Consider the following 19,273-nt stretch of genomic DNA (forward strand, 5'->3'; position numbering starts at 1 on the left):
GTTTCATTACTGGAAAAATAGCGGATTTCAATACGCTAAACAACTCCGTCAAAACCACAAAAGAGTTAAGTACAAAGGCAGGTGTAGCTGGATGTTCTCAGCACTGCTTGGCTGGTTAATTTCTCTTTGCTTCCATAATCTTTACAACGCTCAATAATTGCCACCTTTCAAAAGGCAAAAAGGAAGAGTCTAGATTAGAAGAGTAATGGACACTTGGACTGGTCGGCTCTGAACAATCAGTAAGTCGCTGCAGACGGCGTAGGTGTTGATTGGATGTATGTGCAATGGCAAGCTGTCTGTGTGCAGAATGCTCTGCACACATTGTATACTGAAACTAGACCTGCTGAAGAATGACTGTGTGCTGATTAAAAGGAAAAATAGTATTAAAAAAATAAAATCTTCAAAATTAAGTCAGGTTTGCAAGGAAGCAGAAAGTGAATGGCTATTAGACTTTTCAGAAGAAATACGTAAAAATCTTGTACTGTACGGTTACTTTTTACTGTTAAATGACTAATCCTGCAAAAAAATTGCTAGAAAAACACAGGAAATGTACAGTAATGTAACATTTTATATAAACAAAACTGAATACTGTAACTGATTAGCATTCCAAAGTGTAGCTTATTCTATTCTATACATTCTCTTCCTGTTTAAATAAATCACTGAAGTGCCGTAAAATACTGGTGACTGTAACAGCCGTTTTATTTAACAGTAACAAAGTGAAACATCTGTTTTGTGCACCAGTACTTACAAATTGGTATGCAGTATTTACAAAAATATCTAGAGTATAATGTATTTCTCATTTGCAATATAACAGACTGTCTCTTATTTACCAAAGCTGTGTTTTTTTCCACTGTACTTTTAGTTTAGTTGTAGTAGAAATGAGTCCCTGTTATTCAGAGCCTTACATAAGCATGTTGCAGCACTAACACATTGTCAGAGTTATATTCTACAAGGGTACTGAGCTTTTAAAGAAACCAACCAGTGTATTATTCTGCTTCTATGGAAGTCACACAATGGCTAATGTAATAGTCCACACAGAATTTGGCTCATAATATCAGACCTAGTGATGGTTTTACTAGAAAAATATTTTGTGACCGAATAATGTGTTATATTTCAAAGGCTTAAGGCAGAAACCTTCACTAACAGCTTAACTATAAACTACTAGCATTTGAAATTAAATAATATTGAGTAAAATAAAATGAATATGAATTTTAAAAAATTACATCCATATGAATTTGTCATTACTCACCATGGCCAGAGGGATGATGGCCTGAATGTCCCGCTGCACTACCGTCAGTTCTGTCACGACCTTCTCTGAATCAGGTGGTGGGTTTTGTCCCTTATAATCAATGTTCCAGTTGATCCTTCTGGTTACCGAGAGGCTGGTGAAGTTCTCCATCTCAAAGTCCAGCTGCATCACCTCGACATTGCCCACAACATCCCTGCCAGACCGCAAGGAGACAGCCATCAAACAGAGCCCAGCGTAAATGTCAAACACTACTCATAGCAACATATTCAAACGCAGGAGAGTTTACATAAGCAGACATTCTGGCAGCATATTCGTTTTCAGTGATGAAATTGTTGACTAGATAGTGCTTAATTATTAAAAATGTCATTTAGTGTGTGGTTGACACACTGCTTTTAATTTTTTTTTAACGCTGTCCCCGAGTTACCCTTGAGTTGAAACGAAGAAATAATGCATTCATTAAGACTTCAGCGTGTGAAACACTGCAGCCAAGAGCTTTAGAGCTGAATAGATACTTCTCAGATGGCGCAGTTTCAGTATTTGTTCTTCACTCAAAGCGATTCTACATTTACATATCTGTAAGTAGAACTTTTTGTAGACCTTCAATAGAACACCATATATATAAGTTCTGCATATATTCATATACATAAGCAGGTGATCACCTCCAAAATAAGGCCGTAGCTTTTTCTCTCTTGAATAGAAAGGAGCTGTTTGAAGATTGATCACAGTTTTGTGGTTGGATCAGTGAATCAATGGCCACAAAGCTGCCCTGGACAAGACCTCTGATTAAAATCTTGGCTCTAGGATTTGGTTTTTGCTCTAGTCAAATCAATGTCGCGCATTCAGCAGAGCTCAGAGGAGTTGTCAGCCATAGTCGATGATGACAACGCCCTATTGCAACTTTTCATTCAGTCGGCGGGATCATAAACAGCTCCTTCACTGTCTTCATCAGATTTCCTGACAGATACAAGGTAGATAACAATGCTATAGAATCTTAAAGGTCATAGCCAGGAGCAGACTGAAACATGAGTTTAGATTGGGTCATTATTCCACCCCGTTCTGCTCATGCAACCCAGCAGAATGCTAATATTGCTGGCTCACTCTACCGTCTGTTTAGGGATATCCAGATATCAGGTTTTTATTTTTACTTGGCAAGTAAATTACAATGTAAATTGTAGTATTTATAACAGCAATAATCTTTCAAATGTAGCAAACATTTACTAGGAATATACCGATTACAGCAAAGAACACATGTAGAAAAGCAGTCATATAAAATAATCAGGATATACTTTTAGAACAGAGAGAGAGAGAGAGAGATACTTTTATATGTTTTTATATCAAAACATCAAGTACAAGTATCCAAAAACTTCAATTCAATTTCATTTATACAGCGCCAAATCACAGTAACAGTCGCCTCAAGGTGCTTTATATTGTAAGGTAGATCCTACAATAATAGATACAGAGAAAAACCCAACAATCATATGACCCTCTATGAGCAAGCACTTTGGCGACAGTGGGAAAGAAAAACTCCCTTTTAACAGGAAGAAACCACTGGCAGAACCAGGCTCAGGTAGGGGGCGGGGCCACCTGCTGCGACCGGTTCAAACTGATCTTCAGCTCACACAGTGTTTCAGCTGGTGTTCTGGATCCACCCAGTTTCTGACTGGCACTTATTTTTCAGTATTTAACTGCATCTCCTTTTAATTTTCTCCCTTTCTCAACCAGCACTACTTTGGCCGCCTTGCAGAGAGAAAGGGAGGATGTTGCATGTTGTTGCTGTTGTGTGAATTTGTGTTTTTATGCTAATTGTTTTGTTTTTCTTACTAACTTTAAGTTTAGATTTAAGAAACACGCACTCAGTCACAAATTTCTTTGGTTTCTTGGAAAATGAAAGCGCTTTCTAACGGTAACATTTCAGACACGACAGCAGTATTTCTCGAGGTCTCGCACTGGAACTTAACACCCAGCCATCAGCAGACAGCGTGCTGAAATTTTCTCATTTTAACTAATGATATGGTTACATTTTGAAAAATAAGGAACTATCTTAAAGGCAGGGAACAAAATAATTGGCATGTACTGTAATTACAGTGCACAGTAGGGCTGGGCGATATGGCCTAAAATTCATATCGCGATATAATTTGAAGCATGTGCGGTAACGATATATATCGCAATATATTCTTTTCTTCTGTATAACGTATTTTCCACACTATAAGGCACACTTAAAATCCTTTAATTTTCTCAAAAATCGACAGTGTGCCTTATGTATGAATTCTGGTTGTGCTTACTGACCTCGAACAGATTTCTGCATGCAGAAATCTGTTAAAAAATGTTTTAGTACAACTTTGATAAGCTGCACTGCTTGATAGATTGTCAGAGCATTACGGCTGCCATAGTGAGGAGCTTCGCGGAGTAATCTGGGTCCAAAACTCCGTCCATTCAGGTCCCAAAGTCAAAGGCTAAGGGCTAAAAACGGTCTAAATTATTTCATCTTTAATTAAATCATCAGCGTTGCTGCTTTATCGGGTGTAACAATTAAGTTTTACATCCATGCATCCATGAAAACAGAATTTATTAAATTTAACAGGAAGTTAGCTCGCTAGTTTACACCTAAACATTTCATACCATGTTCTGACTGAGAGATTTTTGAAACTAATTCAAACGTACAGCTCTGCTACCACTTCCAACATAAATGAAGACAGAAAACTAAACAGCAGTGCCGTTTGTAGGGTTACTAAAGTTGGACTACCTGGTATATAATGTTGTGCTACGTGATTGCTAGCAACACAGCTATTTTAGCATAACATTAGCACAGTGAAGCCGGAGGATGAACACCAACTTTTTTTCCACTCGATAAAAGTTAACGTGAGGGATTCTGGTGGTCAGGGACAAATGCAATCGCATAGCAGGACGCTATACATGGGCCAAACTTCAGTCAGGAGAACAACTGAGATTATTCATCCACAATACGAGGTTAGTTATTAATATACTGCAACAACATGGGAATAGAGCAGCTGCGAGAGAATTCAACATTAATGAATCAATGTTACGGAAGTGGAGGAAGCGCAGTTTTTGGTTTTCCCCATATTTCAAAAGTGCTTCATCTCTTTGCTATGACTGTCGCCCGGCATAATTTGCAGACGATAATGGTTGTAGCCGCTGCGATGCTTTCGACCAAAACAGACGCAGCTTGATGACATCATCAACATGTGCTATCGCGATAGAGCGATATAGTCAAAATCTCTATCGTTGGCCAAATTTATATCATTTATATCGTATATCGTTTATATCACCCACCCCTGATGCACAGTTAAAGAAAAAACCTGATATTAGATGTTTTTAAATGTTCCTATATCCTTTACTTATATAAGAGTGTCAAAGGGGGCATTATTGAGAAATAATAGTTTTCTAATGGTTTTCCTACTCACTTTATTAAGTTATCATATACAACGACTTATTCAGGGATTGACTTTAAATGAAACAGAGAGAAGGGTCTTGTCAATAACCAATCACTGCTCCCTAATCTCGCCAGCTTTCTCCTTCTATCCAAAGGTCTCAGTGTTGAGTCTGTGCAAGGAGATTGCAAATTCTGTTCTGCCTCTCACTTTGGAATAGACGTCATTAAATGGGCTGCAGATTTGCTTCTAACCGATCGATCGCTATTGGTAGGTAACCTGATTGTTCTCATGGCCATGCACACAAACTATCTGAGCACCATCACCCTTTGTGCCTCCATCTACCAGAAACTTTTGCTTATCTTTTTACTATCACAACCACGCCAACGATTCAAGACCCACAGCGGCCTTCTTATTATGAAAATTCTACATGTTGGGCTTGTAATCCTCAGGTTCAACAAGCCTAACATTAAACAATCTCGCTGGTGGTGAAGAGGCAAATTAATTCTCTTTCCAGCTGCTGCGAGAATCATCCCACCCAAGCCTCACCTTTAGCGAAAACTGAAACAGTAGCTATCTGTCCTTCACAAAAAGCAGAAAGCCATCCCAGCATTCAAGCTGAGAGGCTTTTAATGAAAGCTGGATCAAACTCCATGTACAACCGTCCGCCCACAAAAGGTTCCTCTCAGGAACACCGAGATGAGATCTCAGCCTATTTGTCTCGACATCACTCAGTGAAAACAAACACCTCCGTCTGTCTGTGACACACTCAAACTGTCATCAATACGGCCCACTAGAGTGAGTGCAGGTACAGCCGCTCAATACTATGTTGCCTGCCACCATGCTGGAGGGAAGGAAAATGGTGTTCACAATACAGTGGTTTAGGTTAGAGGGCATACTTCTTTTTTATGAGAGTGAACTGCAAAATATGAAACTGTAGCTGAGAGCTGCAGAAGAAAAGCTCGGATTTTTTGACTCAAAGGAGCTGTAGATTCACTTGACATTATGACATTAGTTTTTAGATCTGAATCCAAAGAGCAGATCTGAGGAATTATGGCACTGCTATCTGTTACCACATGGCTTAACATGGCCTCTCTGCCTCCTTACATTGCTGTTATCTGCATCGTGACTCCACAGAACAACTCCAGAGTATGAAATTAATGTTTCACTTTAGATTTTTGTCTTACCAGTTAATGCCACTTCATTTTCTGCTTGGCTGTATTACAGACAGAAAAATAATCTTAAAAGCAAAGAAATGCACAGTCAGCTCAGTCAAATCACAGCCAAGGTCTGGTTCAAATCCACGGGCCACCTGGGGTGTTTCTGTGTGGAGTTTGCAGGTTCTCCCTGTGCCTGCATGGCTTCTTCCCACAGTCCAAGCACATGCACGTTAGGTTAACTGCTGATTTGAAATTGCCCATAGGTGTGAATGTAAGTGTGAATGTTGTCTGTCTCTATGTGTTGGCCCTGTGATAGACTGTGGACCTGTCCAGGTGTTTACCCTGCTTCTCACCCGGTGGCACCTGAATGACCCTGAATTACATAAGTGGAAGAAAATCAATGAACAGGTATCAGCTCTAGTGTGTTTTGGTACACATTTTTTACAACAATCGTCTTCATCCGATGAATGTCCCCGTGTGCGTTAGCTACTTTTCTGGAGGAAATCCTGCACGGCAGACCCACTCATGTGACTTTTCTCCCGTTTACAATTTTCCGATGGTTCACTTTGAAATGTCAGTGCTGTCACTGTCCTGCATTGATGCCCTGATTTCCCATTGCTGTAACCCGTCCACCACAACAACATACACCTAATTATATTAGCCCTAATTAATTCTCCTGCTGAACTAAATCAAACCAGACTCGTCCAACTCACTGTGTATGTGTAGTGTACCTCATTAGATAACACTTTTTAACAATTTTAATTGGGATCCAAATCAGTGTGTGTGTTTTTCACCAAATGAGGCCATTCTGTGGAGGAACCTAGCATTTACATTTTAGGAGACAAACTCCAGCTGTAGACGATCACAAATACCTGCGAATCATAGTTAAACTTTAATTTGAGTCTTAAATTTTAAAACGTTTTATTATTACATTTATTCTGGCTGACTTTATATAGAAACAAAACGACATGTCCACACATCTCCCATATTCATTATTATATCACAACATGGTCTAAATGGTTTAAACCTGTTACAGTTTTTATAAAAAAGAACTTTAAAAGGTTTTCAATAAATAACCATCGTCATTTTTTTTATTTTACAGGCGCGGAGATTACTCCGTTTTTTGCTAAACATACTGCCTTATTTCTGATATTATAGACAATACATACAACATTTAAATGCCCTTTATAGATATGGTTGTATTAATCAGTTATCAGTTCTGTGGGCACCGAGATGATTTTGTCCTCCTGTTGCCATCGTTGGTATGTTGTTGTTTTTTTAAATATGTGTAATGTTGTATGTTAATATGATAAATCCATTTTTTTATTTTGCTTTTATTATCCAGCCAGGAAATACTGATGAGTTACAGGTCTGTTACTAATGTACAGTGTGCCCATTAAAAACAGACAAATAAATACATACATAAAAGGAAAAATGAGAAACTAATAGTAATAATAGTTACACTAATAATTAAGCTAGTTGTTTTTCTAGTTTTTAAACCAGCATCTATACAAAACAAAAGCTAAAGGCATAAAAAAATATTAATGTGGTATTATGTTATATGTTATAAGTGCTTAATTCATCATTTATATATCACTCCTCCTCCTTAGTGTCATTTATAAATACAGGTATGTTTATCCATCTGTTAATGTTACACCATGTACAGCTATCGCTGCCGCGATATCATCTTAACAGTAATCACAAAAACATGGTCATAATAATATCTGTATTATTAATAGAATACTAAGGAGGAGTAATGCTGTATAAATGATGACTTAAGCACTTACTAATGACTTAATGATGCTTAATGGTGTAAAATTATTATAAAGTGCTACCAAATTATTTAAGACATACATTTTGTGATTTGTAGCCTCGTCCGGGATATTAAGTACCACAACCATGTGACTGGTTTTCGGGAAGTGGACTTACAGTCCAACAATGCAGCTGTACAAAAAGCAGACTGATGAAAAAGTCAAACTAGATAGTGTCGGAGCGTCCACACAGCGACTCCTTGAAGATGTAAACCATTTGAAAAGGAAGCCCGGATGGACTTTTTGGATCCATGGACACCTCCCCTTCTTAACGCTATCATGCAATTATTCACGATGACTCACTTGAGCTAATGATGGAGTCACAAAACTCAACACAAAGGCATTTTTAAATATTAGTGGGCGGTGAAATCTTAAATGTGTGATTTCACACCAAAGGGCTAAATGAATGGAGAAACCATGGCTCAAGAAAGTCTGGCCTTGTCTCCATTAACTTAATGATGTTCTGTGTGTATAGCACAAAGTATATATTTTAAAAGCTGCAGCTCGGGGCTTTTTCAGAGCTCAGGGGGATTTTCGTTCTTTGATCAAAGGTCTGTTTGAACTGATTAACAGGGAGTGTTCATTGGATCAAAGCGCTGCAAGGCAGGGTTACAAAAGCAGGAGAACAAAAACGATGAACAAAGAGTTGAAAATGGTTCATGCTTAAGTCAATGGCACTATAGCCCTTTAGTATGACTTTTTGAACATTTAAAAGAAAGTCAAAGTTTAATTAAAATTTAAAACAACACTTCAACATGTGCTGTTTGACTAGAATGACAGGTTTCGGGTGGAAAAACGTGCCTTCGACAAGCTATGACACGCTTGTGTAATCCAGTTTCTTTATTTCTATTAAAGGACTTTTTAAAAAGCCCTAATGCTCACGTACACCAACAAACAGCTAAAGTTTGGGGCCTTAAAAACTCCTAAAACTGAGTTGAGTTGCTTTTCAGCTGCTGCTTTTCCCCACATCTCAGGAAAAAGCACTTTTCTGGATCATAAAACATGCCAACAAAGTAAACCGTGCATTGTGTTCATTGAAAGAGTCTTACTTGAGTGTGGAAACAGTTTGTGTACACAGGCCAACAGAGGACGCCTTTTGTGCTAAGAAACACATTTTCTCTCCTTTGCAGAGTCAAAAAGGGGCAAACATCAGTGACGACGAAGCAGCTTTGCAAAACACTGTACTCGCCTGTCCTCCTGAAGCCTTTGTTAAGAGTCAATATTGGCATTTAAAAATGTTCTCAGAGTCTTTTCCCTGCTTCTCTTGTTTAACCCTGAATTATTAAACTGAACTAAGAAACATCTTATTAAATGACAGAGGCATTGCCACAGTGTTTTCAAGAACATTATTCATTTGAAACCCATTGACCGCGATCAATAATGCATCGGTTCATGTGGCGTTATCAACGAGCTGCTGTTAGAACGGGACCGTTCCAGATGGAGGGTTACAGACAAAGAAATATGTTGACTAATTCCAGCGCCGGCTGAAGTGCGAGCTGATGAGGACAGCTAAAGAATAATAAAGAGCGGAGAGTGATGAAGAGATCAACAACGCGCCCTGAAGGGAAAACATTGTCACCCCATTTCCTCAGATTCAGGTAATTTTGAGTAAACAAAACCAGATGTTCAAACCGAATTGGTGCTCAGATGTGTTCGCCAATGAGATGCAAAATGATGCTGCTGTGTGTATGCTTGTGTTTTTAGCAGAGTGCGTGTTTGTGCATGTGTCTGACTGAGACTGGTGACTTGCTTAGTGGTAACCAAAAAAACAAAACATATGAACGAGAACAATTATTGAACTTAGAAAACAGAATAGATTTCTCCCTATTACCACATTTAATTGGGTGATTAGGGAAAGAACTGTCTTGAGTATTCATGTATTTTTGGGCTCATTACTGTAAAGTCTTTGAGTCTTAGGCTTCTGCACATAGAGTCTTGCTTAAAATGTAAGAAATTTTCACCTATTTTCATGATTTAGCTCAAAGAAGTAAAAAGAGGAAGGAGCAGACTTCCTTTAGTCATAACAGAATAGAATAAAAAAAGATTGCTTAAAGAAATGTGGGCGTGATAAGTCATTCCCAAAAGACGCCATTAAAATACATGTAACCAGGTTGTATGGCAACATTTGTCAGTTTGTTTTTGTCAGAATGAAAGAAGTAATGCCAATTTAGTTGTATTTTTGCAACTAAACATGTAATACATCCATTTACTTTAGAGTAGTCAATACTAAATTAAATGAGAAAATGCTGTTTTCTGTCTCACTAATAGACATCTTTTACTAGTTTGGGTTAGTTGACCCAAGTTCAGCACAGCTGCAAATTAAGACATAATTTAGACCACTGTAATAATGGTTATTAGATCTCATTCACTTTCTTGATCACTTGTTGTAGGGAGGTATGGTGAATCTCTGCTTTCACAGGTTACAAGTGGTCCAACCTATGGCACTATGATGGGCACAGGAGTTGACAACCACTTGCAATCACTAGATTAGGCTCCGGTTAGACAGACATAGAGACCAGTCACATTTACTTACTTCTTCAGAGAGTGTGTTCCATGCCACCTATTGGCAACTGCAGCAACCAGCCAAGGAGAGTTTTGGTGCAGCATCTTCTGCTTATTTGAATCAAATTCACGCTAATGACTATCAGTAACCTCCAATAGCTATTCCCCAGCTGGTTGCAGAATACATACTTTTCCCTAGTGACTGGCGATTACCTGTGGGTCATTGACTGGTCCATCTAAGCCTCTGTCACTGTGGCCTAACACGCATGTCTTTGGACTGCTGGAGGAAACAAGAGCATAAAGAGAAAGCTAACTCTGACCCAGGGGAAACATGCCAACTCCAGCAGACAGACAGGCTGATTATCAGGGCTGAATCTCAAATCTTTGTCCTCCTAGATTAAGAGCAATCACTGTCAAAATGCTATTTCTGTCTCAAGATAGAACGACTTGTGTATTCAAATTTCCTGAATTTCTGTATGAGTCATGCTGCCCAGTAGTAACATAAAAGAAAAAAAAGCCAAAGCGGCTTTGCCACATTTGTGAAAATGGCAAACAAGCCAACAGTTTGATATATACATATACATATACACACATATATACACACATATATATACATATATGTATATATTAGGGGTGCAACGATATTCGTATCGATATTGAACCGTTCGATACAGTGCTTTCGGTTCGGTACGCATATGTATCGAACAATACAACATTTGTAATTTATTTTATCAACTTTCCTTCTGACGATGCTGTCTGTGTTGAGCGCTCAGTGAATCTGCGTTCGACTACTCCGCCTAGGCTGCACTGTCGAGCGCAGATCCACTGAGCGCTCAACACAGACAGCATAGTCAGGAGGAAGAGCGCAGGGCAAGCTAGCGAGACAGAAGTTAAGCTCTCCTTGCAAGATGGACCTCCCCCACCCTCATTCAGATCTGGCGTTTGGAACTATTTTGGTTTTCATGTGACGTATGACCCTGAAGGTAAGCAGTCATGGACTAAAGTAAAACAGTATGTTGGATGTGCCATGCAATACTTAATTACATTGGTGTGAACTAGTGTGTTAGCGCAGTTAGCTCGTTAACGTGTTGGCCGTCTAGCCCCATGCACGGGGCGATCGGCGGTAGCTCGTTAACGGAGATTTGCCGTGTTGTGGCGTTAAGGTCATTTCAACGAGATTAACCTGAAAGCACTAGTGGGAACACAACGAATATGACTGCACATTTACACCGACATCATCCTAGTGCAAAGACAAAAACAACAAGCATGCTACTAACTTTAGCCGAGTCATTTAGACAGCTGTTAGCACGTGATTCTCCTTATGCTGCTGAGAATATAGCCCAGAAGAAGCGGATAGTATAGCTTTTATTTTGGAAAGAGACATTTCTCTGTAATAAACTCTCTTTTCCAAAGATGAGTGATTCCTCAATCAGATACAGGGCTTGCAAAATCGCTAGCCCGACGTCCCGGAGCTAGCGATCTTTCCAGTCGGGCTACAAAAATCTCTCTGCCCTGCCCGTCGGGCTATTGTAGGAAAAATATATGTCAATGCTTTTGCATTCTTTCAGAAATGTAGCTGGGTAATTATGTCATTGGCATCGGTGAGCCACTGTCAATATGTGACATATTGAAATCGCGTTTGAATTTGCGCTTGTTTTTTTGCTTTCACTTTGCAATGACAGCACTGATCTGTGAGTGATGATAATTTGTGCACCAAATCCTCTGACATCGTCTTATTAATCGTTAGCTTACTATGCAAACATGACAAGTGAAATCTCCCGCAGCTTACACATGTGAGAGGTTGATCGCGCAGAGAATCGCTGAGCTTATGTGAGTCCGTGTGTAAAAGTAGCAGTATATATATTTTAGTTCTGCTGAGCCAAATAAGACAGGTCAGGGTGAAGAAGTGACAGCCAAAGAAAAGCTTACCACAAAACGGAGAAGTTATGACAAATCAGACTATAAGGCAAAAAGAAAGTGCAGCTTTATGGTTTCATGGACAAAAGAATTTCTGTGGCTGCAATATGACGAGCTAAATAACCAGGGCTGCACATAAGTGGTCCGCAGGTGCGCATTCGCTGTCAAAATAAAAAACGCGCACAAGGGTTAGGGTTAAATTTAAAAACTGTACTTTTGAGTTAAAATATATATTTATAATTTTAATAAATGACAAATTAAAAAGGCATGAACATTTTTTTGTATCGAAAAAATATCGAACCGTGACACCAAAGTATCGAACCGAACCGAACCGTGAATTTTGTGTATCGTTGCACCCCTAGTATATATATATGTATATATATATATATATATATATATATGTATATATATATATATGTATATATATATATGTATATATATATATATATATGTATATATATATATATATATATATATATATACACACACACACATATACATATATGTATATATATATATATATATATACATATATATACATATATGTATATATATACACATATATATACATATATGTCAGCAATATCAGGAAGAAGGAACACGAGAAGCTGGAGAAATACCAAGGGCTCAGAGAAGAGCTCAAGAGGATGTGGAGGGTGAAGGTAACGGTGGTCCCCGTGGTAATCGGAGCACTCGGTGCGGTGACTCCCAAGCTAGGCGAGTGGCTCCAGCAGATCCCGGGAATAACATCGGAGATCTCTGTCCAGAAGAGCGCAGTCCTGGGAACAGCTAAGATACTGCGCAGGACCCTCAAGCTCCCAGGCCTCTGGTAGAGGACCCGAGCTTGAAGGATAAACCGCCCGCAGGGGCGTGCTGGGTGTTTATATACACTGAACAAAAATATAAACGCAACACTTTTGTTTTTGCTCCCATTCCCCATGGGATGGACGTAGAGACCTAAAATTCATTCCAGATACACAATATAACCATCCCTCCCAAACAGTGGTCACAAATCAGTCCAAATGTGTGGTAGTGGGCACATCTGCTATATTGAGATAATCCATCCCACCTCACAGGTGTGCCACATCAGGATGCTGATCTGACATCATGAGTAGTGCACAGGTGTACCTCAGACTGCCCACAACAAAAGGCCACCCTGGAATGTGCAGTTTTTTGCGCTATTGGGGGTCTGGGGACCCAGAACCGGTCAGTATCTGGTGTGACCACCATTTGCCTCATGCAGTGCAACACATCGTCGCATGGAGTCTATCAGATTGTCAATTGTGGCCTTTGGAATGTTGGTCCACTCCACTTCAATGTCTGTGCGAGGTTGTTGGATATTCGTGGGAACTGGTACACGCTGTCGTATACGCCGGTCAAGCACATCCCGAACATGCTCAATGGGTGACATGTCCGGTGAGTATGCTGGCCATGCAAGAACTGGGACATTCTCAGCTGCCATCTGCCCTGAACAATGTGAACCATGATTCATCCGTGAAGCGCACACCTCTCCAACGTGCCAGACGCCATCGAATGTGAGCATTTGCCCACACAAGTCTGTTACGGCGACGAGCTGGAGTCAGGTCAAGACCCCGATGAGGACGACGGGCATGCAGTTGAGCGTCCCTGAGACGGTTTCTGACAGTTTGTGCAGAAATTGTTTGGTTGTGCAAACCAATTGTTCCAGCAGCTGTCTGGGTGGCTGGTCTCAGACGATCTTGGAGGTGAACCTGCTGGATGTGGAGGTCCTGGGCTGGTGTGGTTACACGAGGTCTGCGGTTGTGAGGCCGGTTGGATGTGCTGCCATATTCTCGGAAACGCCTGTGGAGACGGCTTATGGTTGAGAAATGAACATTCAATGCACGGGCGACAGATCTGGTTGACATTCCTGCTGTCAGCATGCCAATTGCACGCTCCCTCATTGCTTGTGGCATCTGTGGCATTTTGCTGTGAGACAAAACTGCACATTCCAGTGTGGCCTTTTGTTGTGGGCAGTCTGAGGTACACCTGTGCACTACTCATGATGTCAGATCAGCATCCTGATGTGGCACACCTGTGAGGTGGGATGGATTATCTCAATATAGCAGATGTGCCCACTACCACACATTTGGACTGATTTGTGACCACTGTTTGGGAGGGATGGTTATATTGTGTATCTGGAATGAATTTTAGGTCTCTACGTCCATCCCATGGGGAATGGGAGCAAAAACAAAAGTGTTGCGTTTATATTTTTGTTCAGTGTATGTATATATATATACATATATATGTAGAGATAGAGAGATAGAGAGATGTGTGTATATAGATATATATATATATATATATATATATATAGAGATATATATATATATATATAGAGATATATATATATATATATATAGAGATATATATATATATATATATATATAGAGATATATATATATATATATATATATATATATAGAGAGAGAGAGAGAGAGAGAGAGAGCTAGAGAGATAGATAGATAGATAGATAGATAGATAGATAGATAGATAGATAGATAGATAGATAGATAGATAGATAGATAGATACTGGCTTTGATTGACTTGAGAGTTATTTTTGTTTACTCTTATTTTTTTTTAACTCTTCGATCATTTTTAAAGACATGTAAAGACTTTGGGAATACAAATAATTTGCCAGTGTCACAAAGTACATAATTAATAAAGCATATCAGTAATTTCGAGTTCAATTTAGTGTTCGAACTGTCTGGAAATACCATCGTAAAAAAATCACAACCCCAAATATAAGCAATGTGAATGAATTTCACAACAGTTTTCAGCATGGCGTGGGCGCCTTTTATATAAAACGGATTTCAAGCTCATGTTCAATCGATTTTATGGGAATGAGGCATGAATCCCCGACTCCACTGCTTGACTTTAGAGGCTCATTGTTTGCTGGTTTTGCTCTAGGTGGCCACTCAATTGACTTGGTTTTTGAGAAAATGCAGTGTGACACACTTTTTTTCTGTCCATGCTTGACCCCCAACTGGACATTTCCCACAGTCTGTTCAGTGACAGGTTGCTTCTCACAAAGACAAGAACTAACAGACTTAAAAACTCCTTTGTCCCACACGCCATCAGACTGTTTAACTCCTCTCTGGAGGGGAGAGGGAGGGGAAACAGGAGGACAAAGGAGGGAACAACTAAGCTGTAGTGCCTCTTCACTTCACTGTGCAATACCTTTTGTGCAATACTTTTGTAAATAGTCAACGGTGCAATAGACTCAATACTTGAAATGTGCAATTCACTTGTATTTTTATTTTTATTCCTATTTATTCTATTTATCCCCTTTGTATATTTTATTTATATTGTCTCTGTATTTATATATATGTGTGTGTGTATAACTCTGTAACTTCTGTCGGTGCTGTGCTTTTTTGGAAATCGAATTTCCCAGAGGAACCCACCCGAGGGATTAATAAAGTTCTATCTTATCTTATCTTATCTTACATGGTGACAGGGTAGCAAAGACTACATGACACGGGTCACTAAATATAGCAAGGACGGCTGTCGCTAAGGAGGCGCTAAGGAATAAACAAGAGAGAAATGGTGGACCTCTTTCTCAGGTGAGGTTATTCTGTTTTCTTCCTTGCTGCTCTTTTCCTCCTCCCAACCATCAGGACTCCGCAGGGATGCCAATATATAGACCAGCAGTTGCTAACGTCTCTAGCCAAGCTCCCAGTCCTTCAGGTCTTAATAAATTGAACACATCACATAACGTGATTTATAGTTGCTAATTTTTAGTTGCTTTCCCTCAGTGGATCAAGCTCGCAGGCTGGGAGAACTGCACTCTTGTAAAGCCCCATAATGGATGTTCACTGTGTTATTGTGGAAGCACCTGTTTACAGGGTGTGTGCACCCAACGTTAATAGCAATTAAACATATTTGTGCATTTGCTCAGATTTTTTGCTTTTATTTTTTTACCAATAAAACAATAATGAGGCAAATAGATTTTTAGGTTTATTTTAAAGCATTTCTCCTGGACAGTTTTTAAAGATTACTCTGTAAAAACCCAGAATCTCTACTGCCAATGCATTCCATTAGAACCATAACACCAAAGAAATGATGACCTTCCTTCCTTTCATTTTCCTTTCATCGGGCTAAGAAGGATATTCTAGATCTTCTCCTCAGCAACATTTTCCTAGAGCCTCTCCTGGGGAATCCTGAGACACTCCCAGGGAGGATGATATAGTCCCTTCAGTGTATTCTGGGTCTACCCTGGAATCTCCTCCCAGCTCTGCTGGGCGTGCCTGAAACCTCCTGGAAAAGGCACCTATGCGGGATCCTAATCACATGTCCAAACCGCCTCAGCTAGTGCCTTTTGGTACACTGTCTTCACTGTGAACATCATCCACATCTTATTTCTAAGGCTGAGCCCGGCTATCCAACAGATACATTTCAATTACCACCCAGAGCTCATGATGACTCATGATGGGGGGATTTTGAGTCCATTTCAAAGGACTGAAAAATTCGCCAATGTGACTGCTTTTGATGTTGCTCTTCTAATTATCTGTTATTGCATATGATTCGGATCTTTGTTCACTTGCCTGTAACAAATTTCAGTTGTATTATTTTCCTCTTATTTTGTTATATATTTGGTCTGGATCAGAGTCAATGATGGATGCACGGAGGGCTGGGTGGGTTGCTGGGTTTGGAGAGAAGTTGGGGGGGGGACCTTTGGGGGGGGAGCTAATCTGAACGAGTAAAAGGTGAAATCTGGAGCAGGGCACCCAGGCCTGAGGAGCAGAGCTGATGAGGCAGAGGGCTGCAGATTGGGGAGGAACAACATGGACGCTGAATGAGGTCTGGTGTTAGAGGAGGTGGATGACATCATAAACTCTCACTGTTCTACTTTCACAATGATAGATCTATTAAAACGTGCTTGTTATTTTGTTGTAGCCTCCTGTGGTTTAAAATGCAGCCACCGACTGGTTCAGTCTGGCTCACTGCAAGCTCTCTGTTTTTAATACTTCCTTTATATTAGCGTAACTAATAGGCCTGCCACACCTTATGTAAAATTCATTTTTAGCTTTTTCATAATGTTCTTCATCTGCAATAATTGAATTATTCAGATGTGTTAGTTATTATATTGTTTGCTGTACCCGTTATTAGTGGATGCTAAAATAAGTTTTACCTTTCTGAACTGTAACGAAATCATTTGTAAAAATAATAAAAGCCCTAAAACTTAATCTCACATATTTCTAACAACTTAATTTCTTTAAGAAATGATTTCTTCTCTGGCTTTGCTTCTGTTCTTGCAGGGCGGGGTCAGAATGACCCCCCCAGCAGTTTTGTAATGTTTGGGGCTCTGGTGTTAAAACATTAATCTAATTGAAACCTCTTAATTTCAGCTCAGTTCCCTTCTCCCTACCAGCCTGATCTAGTGCAATCCCTCCATTACTGCTGGCCTGTACGCACCAATCCACCTGACAACCTGACGATCCATTTTATCATCGCTTATGAACAAGATCCTGTTGAGCTTTTTAATTATAGCATTTCATTGACTGGAGTATCAAATTTCAGCTTAATTACTTATTACCTCTGTTGTACTGAGACAGAGGAACACACCGCGCAGGCACTAAAACAAACCAGCAAATCCTCTTTGCAGGGCCTCATTTCATACTGTAGTTTGAATTGTTTTCGGTAAATCGGACCTTTAAGTGCGTGGAAGAAAAGTTATCGGAGCATCCCGTACACGGTTCACCTCCATTTACCGGTCAAATCAATTAGGCTGTTCCTAAACGCATGCTAACGAATGCATTAAGCTGTATGCAGTTTAGACTGCATTAAGCTTGCAAATCTCTTTGCAGCTCTACTTTATTTACCAAGTTGCATTTACCATAGAATCCGGCCACACAGAATCCATTACTATCCCGTCAGACACCACAGGACCACGACTGGGTGGTGTTTTTACTCTTTTGAGAAGCCTGAGGTGTAATTACTGCTCTCAGACAAGATCTAATCTCAAAGGTATTTTAATGCCAGCAGTCACAATCATCTACCTCATCTCTCCACGTAAACTAAATTGACGGCAGATGTAGTGAGACTAAGCAGATAATATCTTCATTCATTTAACTTTGGCCTATAAGGCAGAGGGTGCTTTAGTCACTGGGACAATGGTGTGTTTTATCTTCTGTCTGAGCATATGCTTTTAGAAGCTGCCTTTCATCAGGTAACTATGACTGATTAGTCAAAGGAAAATAGATCTTTTGTCCATAGTTAAGGAAGACAAGTACCACCGTCTCTGTGTAGCTGGAGCAGGAGCAGAAATCAACAGCTGCAGCGGCAGTAGTTGGTTAGACAGACCCAGTGTGTTTAGGCCCAGGGCTGTTGACTTACCCCTGCTTGACTGCTTTGTTCTTGTTCACATCGATGGTGGTGATGGAATGCTTGGCGCCAGACTGTACCTCCCATTCAACCTTCCACTGGGGGCTCTTCGAGTTGGTTTGGAGCAGGTTTACCCCCTTTTTAGCTTTGACTCTGCAGGAAATGGCGAGAGAGAAAAAATAATAGAGGAGGTCAATTTTATTAAGGGGGATGATTTATGTGCAAGGTCAGAGGTGGATACCCTCTCTGTGCTACAGGCCTCCTCCCTGGATTGCATCATGGCAAAAGCAATTCCACAGATGAATCAATAACAAAGATGAATGAAGATGACAGTGCAGTGATACATGAGAGCAGAAAGGTAGGAGCACTTCAGGTCAGAGTGCTCACTTACACTCTCTGCAAAATCAGATCTACAAAGCTTTTTACTGAACCCACTGGATATTCATTTCGAATTAACACCTGAAAGCCACAAGCGTCGGTTCACCTGCTTTTTGAGAAAGTTCATACACACCATTGAGCTTTTACTGAACTGCATTTTACATTAAAACAAAATAAGCCACCTTTAAAATTCCTAAAAACTGTTGATTGAGTCTCATGTGCAATCGCCCTTCCTTAGCCCTTAGCTCTTCAGGGAGAACACACTTTATAGATAGGTCAAGGTTACCAGCACGAGTCCTTGAGATGATTTTTTATTTATTTATTTTGGCTTGTTTGTTGCTCCAGGACACTGCAACAAGGAAGAATGTTTGAACCTGGAAACCAAACATACTCCCTGCTACCTCTTAATATTTCAGGTATTCACATTAAAAAGGCCAGACCCTAAAGTGTACTGAGTGGAGTGTTGTGAACACTGCAGTGTTTTACTGCCCCCGTTAGGCTTTAAAATGAATTCAGATATTTTTAAGA

General features: G+C 39.9%; 1 protein-coding gene across 2 annotated transcripts in view; it reads right to left on the reverse strand.

Moving 5' to 3' along the window:
* Positions 1 to 19,273, reverse strand: part of tmem132e (transmembrane protein 132E) — a 449,450-nt gene that overhangs the window by 59,883 nt on the left and 370,294 nt on the right. For both annotated transcript variants that reach the window (XM_085470994.1, XM_085470993.1), the window contains exons 3-4: positions 18,380 to 18,520; positions 1,250 to 1,442 (exon numbers count right to left, since the gene is read on the reverse strand). In XM_085470994.1, coding sequence (XP_085327120.1) covers positions 1,250 to 1,442; positions 18,380 to 18,520 — 334 coding nt within the window. The remainder of the gene's footprint in view (positions 1 to 1,249; positions 1,443 to 18,379; positions 18,521 to 19,273) is intronic.

Source organism: Copadichromis virginalis, linkage group LG10 (genome assembly GCF_057382275.1).
Source record: "Copadichromis virginalis isolate Kocher_CV1m ecotype Utaka linkage group LG10, C_Virginalis_male_GT1.1, whole genome shotgun sequence".
NCBI classification, from domain to species: Eukaryota; Metazoa; Chordata; class Actinopteri; order Cichliformes; family Cichlidae; genus Copadichromis; species Copadichromis virginalis.